This window comes from Saccoglossus kowalevskii, chromosome 13 (genome assembly GCF_978046115.1).
Source record: "Saccoglossus kowalevskii chromosome 13, keSacKowa6.1, whole genome shotgun sequence".
Classification (NCBI taxonomy): domain Eukaryota; kingdom Metazoa; phylum Hemichordata; class Enteropneusta; family Harrimaniidae; genus Saccoglossus; species Saccoglossus kowalevskii.
Genome location: NC_140653.1, coordinates 37,341,623 through 37,360,788, shown reverse-complemented (window position 1 = coordinate 37,360,788; position 19,166 = coordinate 37,341,623). Strand labels below are relative to the sequence as shown.

Here is a 19,166-nt window from a genome sequence, read left to right as displayed (position 1 = left end):
CAAGTGTCAGTCATCAAGATTCATATGCAATATGCTAAGTCAGATTGGAGAAACCACCAGCAAGATTACACATATAGAGGTGATGAAACTTCGCAGGAAGCTTGTTTACACTGAACATGGACGATGTTTAAATTTGCATAATAATTTGCTCAGTTTAAAGACGTTAAAACAGTGTTATGAAAAACTAACAAAAGAGTATAGTTTATCATTGAAAATGCTAGAAGATACCAACAGTTCAGCAGTGTCAACTTATGATGATTCTATTGATCAGAACCAAACCCAAATGCATACTCAGTCTGAAAAGAATGTTCATAAGCCATTGTCTTTATTAGAACATCATCCTATTGCAACAGATACTCAAGTCTCAGGTAATGATGATGATGTTCCATCAAACAACAGAATGGAATCAGAATCTCAGGCATCACAGCATGTATCAAATGAAGTGTCTGCAAATGTGAGAGGAACTAACTACATCTTGATTGACCATGTTCTTTTGCAAACTGTTACTCTTCTGGATGAGAAGTTCATATCAGCCAAATCAATCAAGGAGGATATTTTTCCAGTCAATTGGAAGAAAGCTGCCAGAATTATGAAAGATCTTCAAATAAAGATGTTACATCTTGTGGAAGATATGGGAAAGCATAAATGTTACTCAAAAGTAGAAAACAAGTTTATTTCAGCTGAACAGTTTGAACAGAAGTACCATTTGATAAAACAGATGTATGACCAGGAAATAGTTGAACAAGAAAATGTTCAAGATAGACATAGCTCACATATTGAGAATGATAATCAAGATGAAGGACATACACAACTAACACAAAAACCTGAAACATTGAATGGATTAACTGAGTGCTGTGAGAGTGTGTCTGATAATATCCAGGAAAATAAAGTTACAGATAGCGAAATGTCCAATATTAAAGCAGGATGTGAATCTGTTCATGCTGATCATGAAACAAACTCAAAAAATAACTGCACTGTTAGCTCCAGTACTGCAAATGGACTTGGCAGCTCAATTGAATATAAAGATCATGATAACATTGATACTCCAGCATTAACACCATATGTTGCTACTACTGTTGTGAAAAATGATAAGTTGGAATGTGGTAACATACATCATAGTAATGGTGAAAACATTAACCAGCCACTGGTAGAACTTAGGGGAGAAGAGGAATCATTGAGAAATGGTACTATTAGCCACAACAAATCTCTGAGTGAGAATTACAGTGCTGTTGATCACTTCAATGGTGGAAATTGCTCAAAGGACTATAGACTCAATGAAGGTAATGCAGATGAACGTGATGCAGCACTCTGTTCAGGAATGAATACACCTGAACCTAAGTCGGCAAATAAATGTATGTCTGTATGTTCTAGGCCAGCACTGTCATCATCATCGTCTGTCACCTCAATGTCTAAAGTTACTGGAATAAAAAATTCAAACTTAATTGATGAGACACAAACAATGTTAGTGACAGATCCAACAAAGTCTTATACTATCATTCAAGAAATATCTCAACCACAACAATCGTTAACTAAAACTACCTCACCTGAGTCTATCATAACCTCTTTAGACAACACTACAGGTTCTCACTCCAAATTACCATTGAAAGAGCATGCATGTGACATGCATAATAGCCCTCATCAATCAAGAAAAAACAATCTTAAAAATGAGATGTCTTTCACTCAATTATCATTGGCTACCAGTGATGCATTGCCTGCCACGGAATGCATAGTTTCTAGTAATCAAAAACAAACATTGACAAAGTCCAGTAGTCAACAGACCAGCAGGCCAAGCACAAAGATTGATTGTGTTGTCTCAAGATTAAAGAACTGTGAAAAATTGCTAGTTACAAATAGTAAAGTTTCTGTTGGAATTACAGAAAAAAGCAAAAACCGGGACTGTGAACCCTCTGAAAGACGTAAACGGAAACAAACAGGAAAGGTTTTCACATTGTCAAAAAGAATTAAGTTGGAGTTTGATGAGGAAAAAGACCTTCAACATGATAAAGATGATGTAGACAAAGAACCTGATATGTCATCATCTTATCAACATTCGTGTGATGATGTATCTAGTATAAAAGATGTTTCAGAATGTGCTAGTGCTACCCGAAGTCCTCCACCTAACCCTAACCTGAAAAACAAAGTAATGGGTGTACATGCAAGCTCTACAGGACACAACAACAGGGAAAACAAACAGTCTGAACAAGAGTCTACTGTAGCTGCCAAAAATAATTCAGCAACACCATTGATTGAGCATCTTAATGCAGGTAACCAACCAAGGAAAAACAATCGCCGCAAGCAAAGCAACCCGACCTCCACAAAATGTGTGGATTTTCCCATTGTATCTTCAAAAATGATCCCCAAAAGCAGGGCCAAATATGGTTGTAGAAAATCAAAGCAGGTTGAGTTTGAAAATGATGAAATACGTGGTGATTGCATTGCACATTCAACTGATTCTCATCAGATGAAAAACACTAAGGAATCATCTATATCCTGTGAGTACCGTATTTTGTTTTCAAATATTGTGACATTGTAACCCTGATTCTGTGTTTGTTGGTCTTATTCTATATTACATGCTGAATCACATGATAATCAGATTGTTGAAAATGGTGATTCAAAGGGGAAATAACGTACCCAACCATAATTCTTTATAAAAAAAAAAGTCATATAGGAAAGTCCAAGAAGACAAAACAAATGATTGACAACAAACTATCCACAAGAACAAGTCAGTACACTACAATTTATAAAAGAGTGAGCACAAATGTATACACAAACCCTTTGAATAGTAAAATTGAAAATAAATGACAATACTGTACTTTTATTTAAAAAATATGATCTTTGCATATGTGATAATGTATACACTATTACCACCGATTGTTTATAAATTTTATATACGTTTGTCATTTACAGTATCATCTGAATCTAATACCATATTTGTTGGTGGGTCAGTTGAAGAACAACAGGATTATACAAGAAGAAGAAAATTGAATGCATGCCAAGCTCCCCTCAGTTCAACAAATAGTTCTCACCTATGCATCCCTGACAAACAGAATAAAAATCTACCGCAAAACATTTCAAATGAACATTCTACTCAGATTTTTAGAAATACCAGAGATATGAGAGACCTTAGTTCATACAACCAACGACATCCTGAGTTTAGCAGAAATGTTGAAAGCCATGAGGTAAATAATTTGCCTCCAGCTGGTGTTCCGGTGAGCAATTCTTTTCATAACATTACCACTTCACACTTGGAAAACAACATTCCCGCACAGTCTAAAAGCAGTGCTGCTTTGCTGAAACCACCTAAACCAAAGAATTATGAAGCCCCATTGCATAATTCAGAACCTCAAAATCGTGTTGTATGCCCTATAATAAGAGAACTCCTACAGAATACAGATTATATTTCATTACCATATGCATATAATTCAAGAGAAAAAATTATATATGGTGGTACTGGAAGATGCGAAAAAGGGAGTAATAAAAAAAAAAGAACTCAATATGCTTATAGTGACAGTCTACCCAAAAGAAGAAAGCGTAAGGTTATTGTTGATGTCAAAAAAAACACACAGAATGCATCACAGAAAAATCAATTTCGACAGCCATCTCCTTCAATGGAAAGTGTATGTCCATTAGATACAAGAATACCAGTTTCCAAGAGTGCAGAACAGAATATTGCTTTAGAGTCATTAAAAGAGTTGAACAATGACATGTCAATGGAATCTATTAGTCAGGAAAAAACTGTTAAACGACTATGCACAAGGAATGGAAGCATTCAGCAACAAGTAAATCAACAACAATGTGTGTGTACTTGTCTGCCTATGAGTAACCTCAACAACCTTGAATGCAGAAATTCTAACCCTGAATTGAATGAATGCCATCATAAACAAAATGTTTGTTTAACCAACTTCAATCTTGGACCCGAATCAGTGGAAGACTTGCCATACAACATTTCATCTGCAAATAATCGGAATCTGCTACTACAAATCAAACCAAGGGCAATTGATGTTGCACAGAAGGTCTTCTCTGGTGATAATGGGAAACCAGTCAAATCGATTCAGAGTGACATAGGCCATACAGACAGAATGTTCAGTCCACCACTTCATTCTAATAACAGTTCCATGGTTAATAAACATAGGGAGTCATTTAAGCAAAATGATTTGACAAGTCAGCTATATCAGCAAACCATGAGTGATGTTTTGCATAATCTTGTTACCACCAGGCAGAAAGATACTAATAAGGCACCTATGTTATTGGAAGGAGCAACAGATGTGTCATCTGCTAATTCCCAAAATGGACTTAAGATTGGTTCAGTTTATTCTCTGTCAGGTATAATTGGCGAAAATGGAAAGCTTGTTGACACAATAGAAGCACAATCATTTCTTACAAACATGGAACCCATTGCATTCAGAAATACTGAATCATCCATCACACCAGTGTCAAATGATCCGACTATTATGCCCGCGAGTATGTGGCCTGATAATGAGAAAACTTGCACTGATGTTCCATCTGATTCTGGCCTGAAAATAGATTCTGTCTGTTCTCTCAAAGATATGAATAAATCAGTGCAGGAGGAAATTCATTGGTTAAACAATCACAACACTATGAGTAATCAATGTGAAATTTCTGTTAACGATAACGATGTCAAAACATTGATTGCACAAGAGAGAGAAAATATACCAGATGTGTGTGCAGTATATAGTGAAAAAAAACTTGTAACTCAAGAAAAAAACTGTGCTGAAGGAATAAATCCTGGGCTGAAAATTGAATCAGTTTTTTCACTGAGTGAGATGCCTGAAGGTTCCCTGGCACTAATGAACAGTGAAAATAATGTTAACAATTCTACTAAGATGGTAAACTCTGTTCTTTCTTCTGATTTTCATCAGTCTGATACACAGTCTGTGATTGGATTGAGTGGTGTTGAACCAGATGAAGGATTATATAGCATACCAAACAATTCAGGATTAAGAATTGACTCTGTGTGTTCTCTGTCTGGAATTCCTGAATTATCCAGTGAAGAGTTTGTAGATGTCATTAATTCAAATTATGTGACAAATATTAGGAAGTTGGGTCACACTGTTGAAACAAATCATGCAGAAAGTTCTTGCATCGATGTAGATACTAATGGGTCATTACAAAATGGAATTGATAGTTCTACTGATTTCAGTGTTGATGTTCCCAGACCAGCATATCGTCATTCTACGTTTACTAATGATAAATCACCTGTGAGTCCAATAAACAGACGCAACTCTTCCTCACATAATCTGGTTCATGATTGCCAGATATTGGAATTTCCTCAAAAGTCCAATATACAAAATTTAGGACTTACTACACAAATTTCCCATGCAAATGGAGTGGACATAACATCCAATAAACATATTTTACAAAGTGATAATCTTATTCAACCGGATGTTAACAATGCTGTTTCACCCTCGCTATTGCCACCAGGTATGTGTATACCATATGTTCATGGTATGGTACCGAGCAGTGATGTGACTGGCCTAAGAACAACTTTTCAAAATGTAGCCCCAATTGCCTCCATAAACTCAGGAAAAGATGACCACCATTTTTCAATGACCCTTAGGTCAATGGCCAAGTATAATAAAGCGTCACAGATTCAACCTTCCAGGTCTTCAGAAAATTCAATCACAGCTGCAGAAACATCTGTGAAAACAAATGGTGCCTTTCAAACTAGAAGAGAACCACTTATACAGGCACATGACACCAGCTCTCAATCCACTGCAATCACAAATACTCAAAGCATTCAGTTGTCTAGTGTATCATCAACTCCTGCTCAGAGAGTCAAAATGGTTTCATCACTGCAGAGAGAAGATGTATGGGAGCCGAAATTGGTTACTGCTAAAAGAATGTTAGCAAAGAATCAACATCAGGACACAAGCAATACTAGTAGGTATGAAAACAATCAAGATGATTCCAAAGTTGTGACAAAGAAAAAAAGTAGAGGAAGAAAGAATCTGTATTTCTCAATAAAACCACAACAATCATTAGGAATTAAGACTCTACGTGTAACTGAAGGGAAGAAAAAAGGTGCAACATTTCATGATTTGCTTGAAGCGACAATAATTAAATGCTCTGGTAAGTGTAGTATTCCACATGTAGAGGAATGGATATATTTTGACAGTTCAGCTCCATAATAATGCATGTTCCAAAAAGTCTGTTTGATTTTCTTTGTGGTGGCCATTAACTTGCATTATTACTCGTGTTTAACAAAGAGAATTACCGGTAGTACATTGTGGATACTAATAGTGATATTTTTCTAATACCCATTCCAATTTACCAATAAGCAGGTTGTCTAGAAATTTAGGGTTGCATCCTCAATTGAAATACAGTTGAATAAAAATGATTTTAAAATCTTTTTTGCAGAGCGTTTACAAGAAAGTCAATAGTCTTGCGTTCACAGCAGATGTATTAGAAATGTGACAAATGGCTAGCTGACAGTTCATCTCAGGCTTAAGTTTTCATCCAGTTTGAATGATTTGCTGTGGTTCACTTCCCTAAATTTGCCTTTGATGCGTGATACTTTACTGGTTGGAATGGCATTCATGAAGTAATCTTGTACATTTTCTGACTGGGGCATACGTTCTATCTTTAACAGTAGCAGTGGATTCTAAATCTTCAGGTTGATTGATACAATAGCGATAATTAAGGTAGAAGCCTAGTCATACTTTTTGACAAAATTGGTCATAAATCACATGACAATGTTCATTAGTTTATTATGTACAATCGTGAAACTAATGTCTCATGGTAAATTGAAATAGCATTATTTTGTGTGTTACAGTTATGCTTTTTGAGAAACTTGTCCTAATATTTCTTGAAAATTTCTATTTTTAGAATAATTCCATAGAACTCTTTTTAAAACCCAAATTTTGAAATAATTCAGAACAACAAAAAGTACTCCACCATTAACAATATATGATTTTTTCAGCCTATGTCAGATTTTGAGATATTGCATAATATCTCTGCCATAGGAACCTGTGGTAAGAGTGTTATAATAGTGTCAAAATGGCGACTTTCCACTAAAATACAACCATCAATTTCTTGGAAAAAAAGGCTGGTGACCCCCTACTTTTTTTAGGTCAATAACCTTACATTGCCTTGAAGTAAAGTTTATTGCAAAATGAATAAATTCTGGGTTTTTTTAATTTATGAGTAGACTTCTACTTTTAGTTAATTCATGATCTTTTTGTATACAAGTAATTTCATATGATAACGTGTTCATATATATATATATATATATATGTATTTTTTCCCTGTCTCTCATTTATAAATATTATTTATTGTATGTATAACATGTCACCGTTTTGTAATTAATGTTTTATTAAACACATTTGTTTCACACAGCTTTTCATGTTTCAGATCAAACATGATATGAAAATTGTAAGTGTGTATTGCCCAACAAACGTTAATGTTAAATGTTAATGATTTATATTTGATAAATGCAATTTTTTCATTTAACGTGTTGAGTAGATTTTCCATTGCATTCCAAGTTGCATTGTAATATGTGATGACTAAATGCAACAACTATGGTATTCACATTGTAATATGTGATGACTAAATGCAACAACTATGGTACCCACATTAGCAGTTTTCAATAGCCGAACATCTTCAAGCAGTGATTGACTTTTCAGTATCTCTAAGTGTCAAGTCGCTGAATTCACGCAGGATAGTTTTTTTCAAAATTGGGCAATATTACAAAATCTTTGCTTCCAAAATGAGCATTGAACATTATGAGCTTGTGTTTATCATGCAGCCAAAGCAGAATTAAAACAGCCATGCAATGCAAGATTTATTAATAGTGAAGGCAAATAATAACTTAGTTGATAAACTGCTATAAGTCAATTTTTGTGTAGTATAGTTCATGATTTCAGTTTTCGCCTGGTTGCTCAAAATAATGAAACTCCAAATTTAAACTTTGCCAATAAAATTGTGAATGCTGATCTGCTTTCATTCAAATTCCAATATTTGAGTGATTGGCTCAAAAGAAAAACATTGTCTAAGCATGTATAACTGCATGTGACATAACTACGATTCCCACTTATTCAAATTGCGACACTTGCTGAATGTATTTATGAAACGTTTATAAGAACCCTGACTTTCTGCCATGTGTGATTGTTGCTACTAATAAATAAGCTGAAATATATGAAATTTAAATATATACAGCATTACTGTTATGTTGGTGTGTATACTTGCATATGCATTTTTTGTTTTGTTTTGAGTTGATTTTTTTTGCACATTCAACATGTTCAATGAAAATACTATTATTTGTTCAATATGCAATTACATGTAATATGTATTGCCTTATTTAATCTGTTTTTATGTTACCATTGCCATATTTCAATAAAATTTTTTTATTTTGGATGTGCAAAGATCACTAATTTGTCATGTACATGTACTCCATTCTCATTACATCATATATGTCCATGCAAGGTTGTCTTAATGCATAGCCATGCATATCAATAGATTTGTGTGTGTTTCTGTGTGATGTGTCTTCACACATTAACTCTTCTGTGATCTTTTGGCTGGGACGGTTTCGTTCAAACTTGGCAGGCAGGTCATACCATCACTCTGGTTTTGTGGTAAAGTCTTTAAAAAATCCTGGCCCACCTTGCCATGGCAACAGGCATAATACTGATTGTTTAATAGCTTCGCAGCAAATGTATCTCTTAAAAATCTAGGATTAAAAACGGCCATTAATTGACCCAAAAATCAACATTTAGACATGTTATTAACAGTTTCTGGGGCATGTCTTGACCGATTTCATTCAAACTTAGTTTTTATGCCTGTTTCATGCACATTTGTAGTTAATATGCTAAATACTATCCCAATATGTAAGCATAATCTGACTATGCACATGATGTGTCATTGACAATGACTTGTTGATATCTTTTTTTTTTATTACTGAGAAATTTGACCTCAATGTTTTGGTAACTTTTCACCAGGAATGGCTTTTTTAACTCTTCTGTGAGTTAAAAGTCAAGTCATACTTTCAACTCTAGTTGGGTGGTAAAAATCTGCCCGCTGTTGCCATGACAACAGCAAAAAAATGTTTTTTAAATAGCTTCGCACCAAATGTATAACCTCTTACCAGTCTTGTAATAGCAGTGTTCAAATGATCATGCTTTTTATTTTGGATAAGTAGCGCAATAACAATAGATGACTACAGGCATGATATTGTTACACTTTATCAACACAAGTCGCCACGTAACTTTGAATGAACTTTAAATGCTGCGTTCAAAAAATTTAGAAAATACAATCGCAAAATGGTCAGAAATAAAAATAATCTAATTGCAGCAGAACTATTGTAATACACATCGTCGGATGCATACACAACATTGACAATGTACCAGTTACAATATATAGTGTATTTAATCAAATATGTCCTAGGAATACAAGTGTAACCCAATTATTTTGTGTGCCCAATATGTAGGTATTACTCATTAACTTAGGAAATGAGTTAGTATTTACACACCATTTTAGCATTCAATTGCAAACTATGTTTTATTACGTACTATTCATTCGTTTCGTATGCATAAATTACTCATCTACTCAGACAATATTGACAGGTTGGATACCTGTTTTGAAAACGAGGCAGTGGACAGAAATGACCGGGAATGAGAGTTGATTTAATTTTCTGTGCTCGCTATGTTGTATGTACTGTGGCCCATATATACAATTGGTCGATTACTTGGAAATCACTCGTCTACATGAAAACTGCTCTGCTACATGAAAATCACTACACGAAAATTGTTCTGCTACTTCAAAATTGTTCGGTTACATGAAAATCTGGAAAAATCATGTTGTATGTTGCAAGGTAACCTTTGACCTGCAGATATGACCAGGAAGTACAACATGGCAAGGTATACCATTTATTGTGTGTGCTTATGAAGTCGGGTAAACCACTGTTAAATAAAATGAAGTCAACCAACCTGCTTGAAACATCGTATTTGCATGTGTTGAATGTATTGGCATGCTGACTGTAGGCTTTGAACTTAATATGAAAACAGGTTACAAGTTAGACTTGCTTGCAATCTGTTGCGATTTCGATGAAAAATTCGTGAAAAATAAATATAAATTGCGTTAACAAGGGGTGAACGTGAAAGTCATGTGGCTGCAAAATCCCAACAGACTTGCCAAAATTTTGTAATGATATCTTTAATTCTCTAATTTTGGTGAATATGGAATATTTTTCTGCTACTGTGTGTACTGGACAAACGAGGTAGATTACAGTTGTTCACTGAGCTTCCTAAAAATCTAGTGCTTTGACGATCGACACTGACAGTTATGTCATCACGGTAAGGGCTTTCCATTATAAGGGCTTCAGATTTTTGGGGGGTGAATTTTCTCGTTTTTTCACAATCTCATTTCTAATCTTTTCCTAGACTGCATAATGCCTAAGTCGGCAAAAAAGACTAAGAACGTGCTAACAAAATTGTCAGCACATAAGACATGTTCATCTTGCCACTTGGTAATGTCGATTTGGAACCCACATACGTGATCTCTTGTCTGGGTTGTGTGCGGCACTCAGGTTTTTGCCTCAAAGGTATTTGCGACCTATTGGACTCCCAAGCGTGGAAACACTTTGAGGTGAGATTCAAAGCTGAAGGCAATCAATTGCGAAAGGCTGGTAAGTGTCGCACTAAAAAGGGGAAATCTATGAGTGAAAAATCTCCCTCCCCTTAGTGACCAAGACGAGGCTTGCCTCCTATGGCAAACTGAGGGTGTTAGAGAGTTGCCAGGGTCCAACTCCCTGCTCAATGTAGCGGGATCGAGGATCAAGGCAAGACCTTCATAGCCGTCCATCTCTGAGGTGATGGAGGCATCGGTTTCTGCCCTGGAAGCACCGACGGTGGGACTTTCCCTCAGTGTGGAGTCAGTTTCTCTGTGCGATTTTACCGAGGCGGGCATGCATCGTTCCACCGCTTTTGCTAGGAGTTGCCAGTCACCGCGAATACCGACTTCATCGATACCAACGCAGCCAGAGTTGCTTGAGCGAGTACAGGGACATACCTTGTTGTCTTTCCTTACCGGTGTTCAGTGAAAGGGGCTCCTCCCATGGTGATGAGCCGGCTTGGAAGGCCTGGATGTTTGATGTGGCCTCCAAAGTGAACTCCCTCCTACAGTCTCGGGGTATTACGCAGGAGGACCTGAGGGGTGAGAGTCCGGTGGGAGGGGCATGGGCTGTACTGCCTGTCTCTCCCCCGCCAGGACTTGGGTCAGATGTGATCCATTCTCCCGTTGGTCTCTTCTTTAGAGGATCTGGAGGGGAACAACTCACATCAGTTGGAAAGGCAGCGTCCACTTCTCCTATGGAGGGGGATCCTCTCTCTGGAAGGGAGCTCCCTATGCACTCTCCTCCAAACTTCCCACACCTGCCTCAGGCACAGTCTGACCAGGCTTCATTTCCTGTGCTTCACCAAGCCTCTGTGGGGTGCAGCTACCACTTCCCCAGACTTTTGTTCCGTGCGGGGCCGGGGGTAATCCTCTCGATAGGGGAGTCGCCTTTGGACTCGTTTTCATCGGTGCTCAACTCTGCCACTGCCATTGGCCAACGTGTGTTGGGCAACTCCCCTGGACATCTCATGTGGCCCAGTCTATGGAGGGGGCTCAGAGGGCGATGGAGGAGGGTGATTGGTATCCTTCGGGAGAAAAATACAAGAAGACTGATTCTGGATTTGGGGCGGTCCTGTCCCATGCCTTCCATCGGGGGAACCAATACCCCATTGGGGCTATGCGATCATCGACGGTTCTCTGGTGTGGGGATACACATGCGGTACCACAGCCTTCTCCATGGATTCTCCGTCCTGAATCCAGTACTCATGCCCTTGTTAAGGCGGGTTGCATGGAACGAGAAGTCCATGTTGCATGGTCATTTGACTGGCACCAGAGCATTCAAGTGCATCAGACTCTATGGGCAGAACTTAAACTCATCAATATTTTTGGAATGGGTTTCTTTGTCGTTAGAGCATCAGCTCACCCTTTTAAGTTCTGACCGACTGCTCAGCAACAAAACATGATCTTTGGGAAGATGGGCCAGTTTCTGGCTGCGCAGAGATGCGATATCACGCAAATCCATACTGCCCTCTTGGCAGAAGTGGTTTTGGTCGAACAGGAGGCAGTTTGGAGTCAGTGTGCCTATCCTACTCTAGTTTGGAAGTTGCTGAGGATCAACGTATCCAATTGATGCAATTGTCCTTGTTAGCCAAGGTAGCTAATCCTTCTGGCCAGCAGTTCAAACCAAAACCACAGGGCGGCTCAGAGAATAAGTCCTCCGCTCGGGACCAGAACCAGTGAGGATCAAAGCGCTCAAGGTCCTCTTCTAAGGGGCAGAAGAAGACTAGTAGAGGGAAGCGTCAAGAAGAAGCCTAAGAAACTCCCCCTCCAAAGTCCTTGGGCTCAGTCTCCTCATCTTCGTCCTCCCACGCTGTAGGCTGGAGTTTGGGGAGCTCTAGTCCCGAACTTCGCTACGGACCTCAAGCAGCACACACCAGCTTGACGCAGGAGAGTTTCCGATGCTTAGACACTCGCAGTACTCCTCATTCTCCCTCTGGTCTTCTGCCGAGGGACGAGGTCAAGGCGGAGACGGTCTGGCAGGAATTAGCCAGCCTTCTGGAGAAAAGGGTGATACATCTAGTGAAGAACCCCCATTTAGTTCCAGGGTTCTATTCCTACATATTCCTCGTTTCTAAGAGTTCGGGGCTGGCGTCCTGTCCTAGACTTCAGTCGGCTGAACGGGTTTGTGAAGCTCAATCGCTTCTGGATGGAAACACCAGCTTCGGTACTTCTGTCAGTGCACTCAGGCGATTGGCTGGCGTCGCTGGATTTGAGGGATGCATATTTCCACATCCCCATTCACCACTCATGCAGTCCTTATCTCAGTGCTAAGACAGGTGACCCAGCTGCTACACCGGTTGTCAGTTTATCTGAACCCATATCTCAACGACTAGTTATTACACAACCAAGACAGGGAGGTGCTCCAGGGGTGGGGTGTCCATCTGATGAACCTTCCAAGGGACATGACCGACCGCATATTTGGCTCTATCAATCTCTGGGAGTCACATAGACACTTGCGTCTTTCAACCCTTCCAACTAGTGCAGCAAGTGTTGGAGAAACTGTGACTCGAGCCCACCTGTCTTCTGTTGGCACCCAATTAGCCAGTGAAGGTCCTGGTTCCCAATGTTGCGGGACCTTCTCGTTGAGTCCCCTGTTGTCCCAGTCGTACGGCACACTACAGATGATCACCATGCTATTCCATCTTCATGCATGGAGGATGTCAATAAACTCATGCAAGTGCAGCCTTTTCTGCAAAGTTGTCCAAATTCCTCGGTTCGGCACAGTCTGGCGGCACCAAACGTTTGTACGAGTCCAGATGTCAATGTAAAGGAAGGGAGATTGATCATCTCCGTCCCTCTATTAGCGAGGTAGCAGATTTTTCCTTCTATTTATTTGATCAAGAAAAAACAATATCAACGATTCTTCTTCCCAGTTTTATCAGAATCTCCGGGACTGAAACTGGCCTTGGATTCGGGGCAATGTCCTCCAGTGATGTATGTGCCTCCTTTATGAACTCGAATGGACTTTCTTGCCAAGGGTGTGACCTGGAACCGATTGCCATTCCACGCCTCATTAACATAGTGGGCATGGAAGACCGCCAGGAACGGATTCTATGTTTGCTCTGAGCTGGTACTTTGATTGCCCCAAGGTGTCTTGGGGCAGTGAGAAGCACATGTTTGTCTGTTATTGGCGGGTCAAGGAAAGCCACCTTGCCTTGAATATCACCATTTCACTGTGGATTGTCGTGGAAGTGTATAATTTAACGGCTTCTTCAATGACCAGTTTGGAACGTCACCAAGTGGGGTACATGAAGTGTAAGAAATAGCCCACTCTTTGGCTTTAATATCTGGTGCCTCACTAGAGCTGGTGCCCCGAGCAGGGTTCTGGAGATCTTAGAATGTCTTCATTAACTATTACCTGATAGACCTCCAAGCATTTGAAGAGGGTCTCTACAGGTTGGGACCAGTCGTGACGGATCAGACAGTGTTCGTGACCCCAGCCTGCACCACCAAGTGCACAAAAGCGTTAGCACGATGGCGTCTTCAAATGAAACCAGCCTCTTTTTGCTTGGCGCTGCTGGCTTCAATCTGTGCTATTAGTAAGCCTCCCTGATTTGTTGTATCCCACGACAAGACTCCTTGTTGTTGAGTAGTTTTTGATTTTCACCTCCAGTGAGTGTCCTACTCTGCCTAATGAGTAATAAATGAAATTTATTATTTGCACGGATTTTCTGGTAAGTGATGTAGTAAACTATTTACCTGTTTACCTAATCATACCTGCCAGAAAATCCATGGAAACACGCCAACCTCTCCACAAGCTTATGAGCGACCCAGAAACATTTGTGAGAATGTAACTACAGGCCTCGGATTCGTGATCACCCTGGGGGTGACCCCTTAGGTGAGGCCTTTTTCTTAAAGAATATTAATCTATGGTGTTCCCTTTGGACCCGGGTATATATTGGAACTGTAATCTGTAATTAAGCCTAACGAGTAATAAATGAAATTTATTATTTCCACAGATTTGCTTATAGGTATGATTAGGTAAACAAACAGGTTTGTACAACCATAGTATTTCCAAGTAGATAATCGTTTCTCATGCAGCGGACTAATTGTATATATGGGCCACTGTATGTATGTTTAACTTATGATTTGTCAATAGAATACCTAGGAAAGGACTGAGTTAAGTGTGTTGCATTTCATGGACGAGTTGCCGTACAAAGTTTACATTATTCCAGCACCTAACCAGTGTCGCAGCAGCTGTGTTGACATCCAACGATTGGTTGTGTCGTTGATGGCCGCGTTGATGGGATTGATGTGACTCCGGAACTGATCAATAAGCATGAATGATTCCTTGCAAAGCAGTGGCAGTGGCACAGGGTGTTGGCCCTCTGAAATCAAACTACGAGGGGCGTTCAATAAGTAATGCCCCTGACCCACTTCCAGTTGAATGATCTAGATGAAATTGTGCATGTGTAATGATTTACATCTATATGGGTTATGTTGCAAAAACAGCTCTGAACTAATTCTGTTTTTTTTGTATTTGAAAGGACACACAGCAAAGGAGATTTTGTGATGAAATGAAAGAAACTTATGGTGATGTTTCCCCATCATATGACCTTGTAAAACGCTGGCATCTTGAATTCAAACATGGCCGGAAGTCTGTGGAAACAGTTCCCAGACCTTTGATGAGACATCTGTCCGTCAAGTTGAGGCAGCCATTTTGGAAGATCAACACATTGCTGTTCGCCAAATAGCCCAAGAGATCAAGATTAATACAGGGTCTGTGGAAACTATCATTCATGACCATTTGCATATGCATAAAGTGTTTGCCAGATGGATTCCCAGGTTGCTCACACCTTTCCAAAAGCAAGAATGCATTGAGTGCTTGAGGATGAATTTGGAGATGAGTCAAAGTTTTTCAAAAGACTGATTACACAGGATGAAATTTGGGTCCATCACTATGATCCAGAGACCAAAGCCCAGTCAATGCAGTGGAAGCACTTATACTCACCAACTCCAAAGAAGGCAAAGGGGCAGCCCTCCGCTGACAAAGTCATACTCACAGTCTTCTGGGACCAGGAGTAGTAGTGATGGCAAAAGGTACCACAATTACAGGAGCCTATTACGCTTCACTTTTGATGAAATTAAAAGAAGCTATCAAAATCGAGAGGTGGAGCAAGATCAGCAAAGGTATTCTCCTTCTGCAGGACAACACTACGGTCCACAACTCGCATGTCGCCAGATCAGAAGCACGGCGTGTGGCTATGAAATCCTCCCCATCCCCCTTACTCTCCTGACCTTGCACCCTCTGACTTTCATCTCTTCCCAGCCATGAAGTTGTTTTTGAAAGGAAAGCGTTTCCCAGATGACGCAGCCTAGATTTCTGAAGTTACGACATGGTTGGTGGACTAACCTGGGGTGTTCTACAAAAACGGTGTCTAGAGCTGCATCAAACGATGGGAGAAATGCATAACTCTGGGTGGTTCCTTTGTAGAGAAAGACTAATAACTGTGCCAAGTTTCATTAATGCGATGGAAAATGGGTCAGGGGCATTACTTACTGAACGTCCCTCGTGAAACCCTTTGTGCCAACAAAATTTGCCCACCAAAATGCAGAAAATGTCGTTTTACAGGGTCTAGATTTCAAAAATTTTAAGGGGGAGCGTGCCTCTGGACCCCCCTTCCTAGTAAGGTTGAGCCTTTGACGCGAGATTGGTGGGCAGATCTCGCCCCTCCATGCACAATTTCGTGCCGCTACATCTGCAAAGTGAGACTCAATGAACTTGACATACATTAAATCGTATATAATAGTATATAATAGTAATTCTCTGAGAGTGGCGATGTTCTCTGTTATAATTTATTACTGAGTCGAACGTACGGTTTTGTGCCATATTTGTTATTATTGCTGAGTGTATCATTTAATGAGAACCGACAAGAGGGGTAAAGCTTTTGTGCACTTGCTGTAAATGTTACAAAGTAATTAGTGTATGGCGTGATTCTGTTTGGGCCCCAGTAATTTGGTTTTGAAGTGACAATATTCTCCATTTCCATTTTTTTGTTGGCAGTGTAGAAAACATCACTGTAATGTTCAGTTCAGCTTAGCTTTGGATAGCGCAGTACTTTTGGGCGCTACCATGTTTTGACAATAGCATGGGCACTACTCATCTTTTTGCTTATTTTTCTGTGAAGTACCTATCTCCTCCCTGTAGGGTCAGCTGCATATGAATTATATTGTTTAAACATAGTCTGGATTTATTCAATTGTACATAGAATCCCTGCATTTTACATTGAGTTTGAAGCATATTAATGAGTTTCTAGAAATACCGAAATGTGTTTAACAGAGCTTAGAAATGTGCTTTAACAGAGCTTATGAGCATTTCTGTGTAGTAATTTGTATTTCATATTATTATACATCTGTCACTATAATGCCATAACTTACAGCGTGTGGTAATTTTGCGGTATTGCACTGGGTATTTTCATCTTACCATATTAGGAAATGCGAATTCCAAATATGGAGCGATTACTTGCGCATGAGTGTTCTCTAAGTGTTCTTATTATTGCAACAATTATTGTTGTTGTTCCTTATGATTGTTTAAATTGGGGACTCTAACAGGGTAATACAGTGCATGGGATAATAATTAGGCACTGTTCGAATGATATTGTTTGCGAGTATCAGTCTAATACATGGTAGATTAATAAGGTTAGTGGTGTATTTTCCACAAATCTTGTTGGATTAATAAGGTTGATGTAGTTTGCTTAGTTTGAGATGGATCAAGCCTGCATGTAATATAGCTAGGGTATGCTGGATTGATATATAATTTGTGATTAATATAGTTTAAGTTAATTATTTGTATCAACAAGGCTGTTATAGTGATTAGCTCTACTGACTGCTAGTGTAGGTAGTTGTTATATTGACCCATTCAGCCAGGTCAAAGTACTTATAATTAAGTATACCGTTAAAGTCCTATTATAAACCGCGGTTTATATTACAATGTATCAATTTAAAAATTGGGATCAAAAGCTCAAGTTCGGGGTGCGGTTTCTATTACGTACATATTGCAATCACTAAATGGGCGTGGTCATTTTTTGTCCACAACACATGCACAAAACAAACAATACACCGTACAATCTCTTGAATAGGCGTCGGGGAAGAGTGAAAGGCCTTATTTTGGTTCTAAAATAGGCGTTACGAAATGTTGAAAAATTACAGTCAATCAAAAAAAAATTCTACATGATACAAAAAATACTCAGTATTTTTAATGTAATATGCATTTATTTTTTTTAATTTTCTTGGCAACAAAAAGTATATTCTAACAGAAGTTTCAAATAAAAACACGAATGCACTGCTTAGTAGCAAATGATCACATAACGGTAGCTCGATCCGGCCATGCTGCTGGTCACAAGTGAATAACTTACTTGTTTTCGAAGTGTTGATATTGGTGATTATTATTTAGTAGTGATTACAATAACGCACGAAAAATAAATTCGTTGAATTGTTATAAAATGCAAGTAAAATTCAACTTAGTTTCCCCGTAAGCGAATGATTTCAGTCACATGTAAACAGCCGATACGATATCCGCCATGCTCTTGAATGCTCACCTGACGTATTATTGACCGGATAGGTCAAGTCGCTAATTAACCAATCAAAATGCTGGATGGTGCCCACGTGTCTAAATTACATAGCTCATTTAAATATGTTAATGACAGTTCAGCGACCTCATGGTGAACGCAACACGGAAGAGATTTACCGATAATGTAGTGCGATCTTTTGCCTTTGATTTCCATGGGAAAACGGCATGATTTTTTTTTTTAAATCAAGAAATTATTTGTTTTCGAAAGATAAATTATTCTTCAATGCTCAGTTTAACACTTTTACGGTGATAAAAGCTCATTGTCTAAAACTTACGAAACACAGACGTATTCAGAAAGAGTATTGACAGAGGTCGCCAGAACAAAAGCAGTTTCATTGCCTGTCTGACATCTTATCACCGCTGAACAATAAATAGGTGTGAATATTTTTAGGCATGTTGTCGAAACAAAGAATAGGATTAGGAACAATGCCGTTTTGGAACAGCTGGTTGAAACAATGAAGTCAGTCACGGTCTTGTTGAATTGGGGGTGCGGTTAGTAATAGGTACTTTTCAAGTTTTCAATTTTTGTTAAGAACTCTTTAACCCCGAAGCCGGAATTGGGGGTGCGGTTACTATTACGTATGCGGTTTATATTAGGACTTTAACGGTAACTGTTTGATTGCTGTGAGAAGAGTGTTACATCAACTTACTTTCCAATTAACCTTACAATTATAAAATCACACAAGGCAGCAGCATTTCAGGGATGGGCGTTAACTCATAGCGTTAATTCTTATCAACAAAAAATAGTCGAAGTACATTGCCAGTAATAAAGCCTATTTTAAAATAACGCCGCCACCCCTAAGAAGGACAGTTCAGGGTTTTATAATTAAGAAGCCTGTGTCCGCCAACCCTAACCTGGTAAATAGACCACCTCTCCAAGCAGAGGCTAGGGTATATGAAATCATACTTTTGCATCTGGTGTAAAGAAAGTCGCCAGTTTGTTGTATTGCTGGAAGACAAAATCTCGAAA

General features: G+C 39.0%; 2 protein-coding genes across 2 annotated transcripts; both read left to right on the top strand.

Annotated features, from left to right (window-relative positions):
• The first annotated feature begins 31 nt into the window (after positions 1-31).
• On the top strand, positions 32-4,779 carry LOC146735404 (uncharacterized). Its single transcript, XM_085507434.1, has 3 exons — positions 32-2,492; positions 2,908-4,730; positions 4,768-4,779. Exons 1-3 carry the CDS (start codon positions 32-34, stop codon positions 4,777-4,779), a joined length of 4,296 nt encoding a protein of 1,431 aa, XP_085363560.1.
• A 2-nt stretch (positions 4,780-4,781) lies between these two features.
• LOC146735403 (uncharacterized) lies at positions 4,782-6,524 on the top strand. The gene is made up of 2 exons (XM_085506808.1): positions 4,782-6,090; positions 6,379-6,524. The coding sequence occupies exons 1-2, from the start codon at positions 4,785-4,787 to the stop codon at positions 6,399-6,401; spliced, it is 1,329 nt and encodes a 442-aa protein (XP_085362934.1). The 5' UTR covers positions 4,782-4,784; the 3' UTR covers positions 6,402-6,524.
• The last annotated feature ends 12,642 nt before the right edge of the window (positions 6,525-19,166 follow it).

Bases quoted from the DNA above. Each gene is read 5' to 3' on its own strand.
- LOC146735404 (XM_085507434.1), top strand. From the start codon at position 32: ATGCTAAGTCAGATTGGAGAAACCACCAGCAAGATTACACATATAGAG. The intron at 2,493-2,907 runs GTGAGTACCGTA...TGTCATTTACAG, and splicing joins TAAGGAATCATCTATATCCT to TATCATCTGAATCTAATACC.
- LOC146735403 (XM_085506808.1), top strand. From the start codon at position 4,785: ATGCCTGAAGGTTCCCTGGCACTAATGAACAGTGAAAATAATGTTAAC. The intron at 6,091-6,378 runs GTAAGTGTAGTA...TCTTTTTTGCAG, and splicing joins GACAATAATTAAATGCTCTG to AGCGTTTACAAGAAAGTCAA.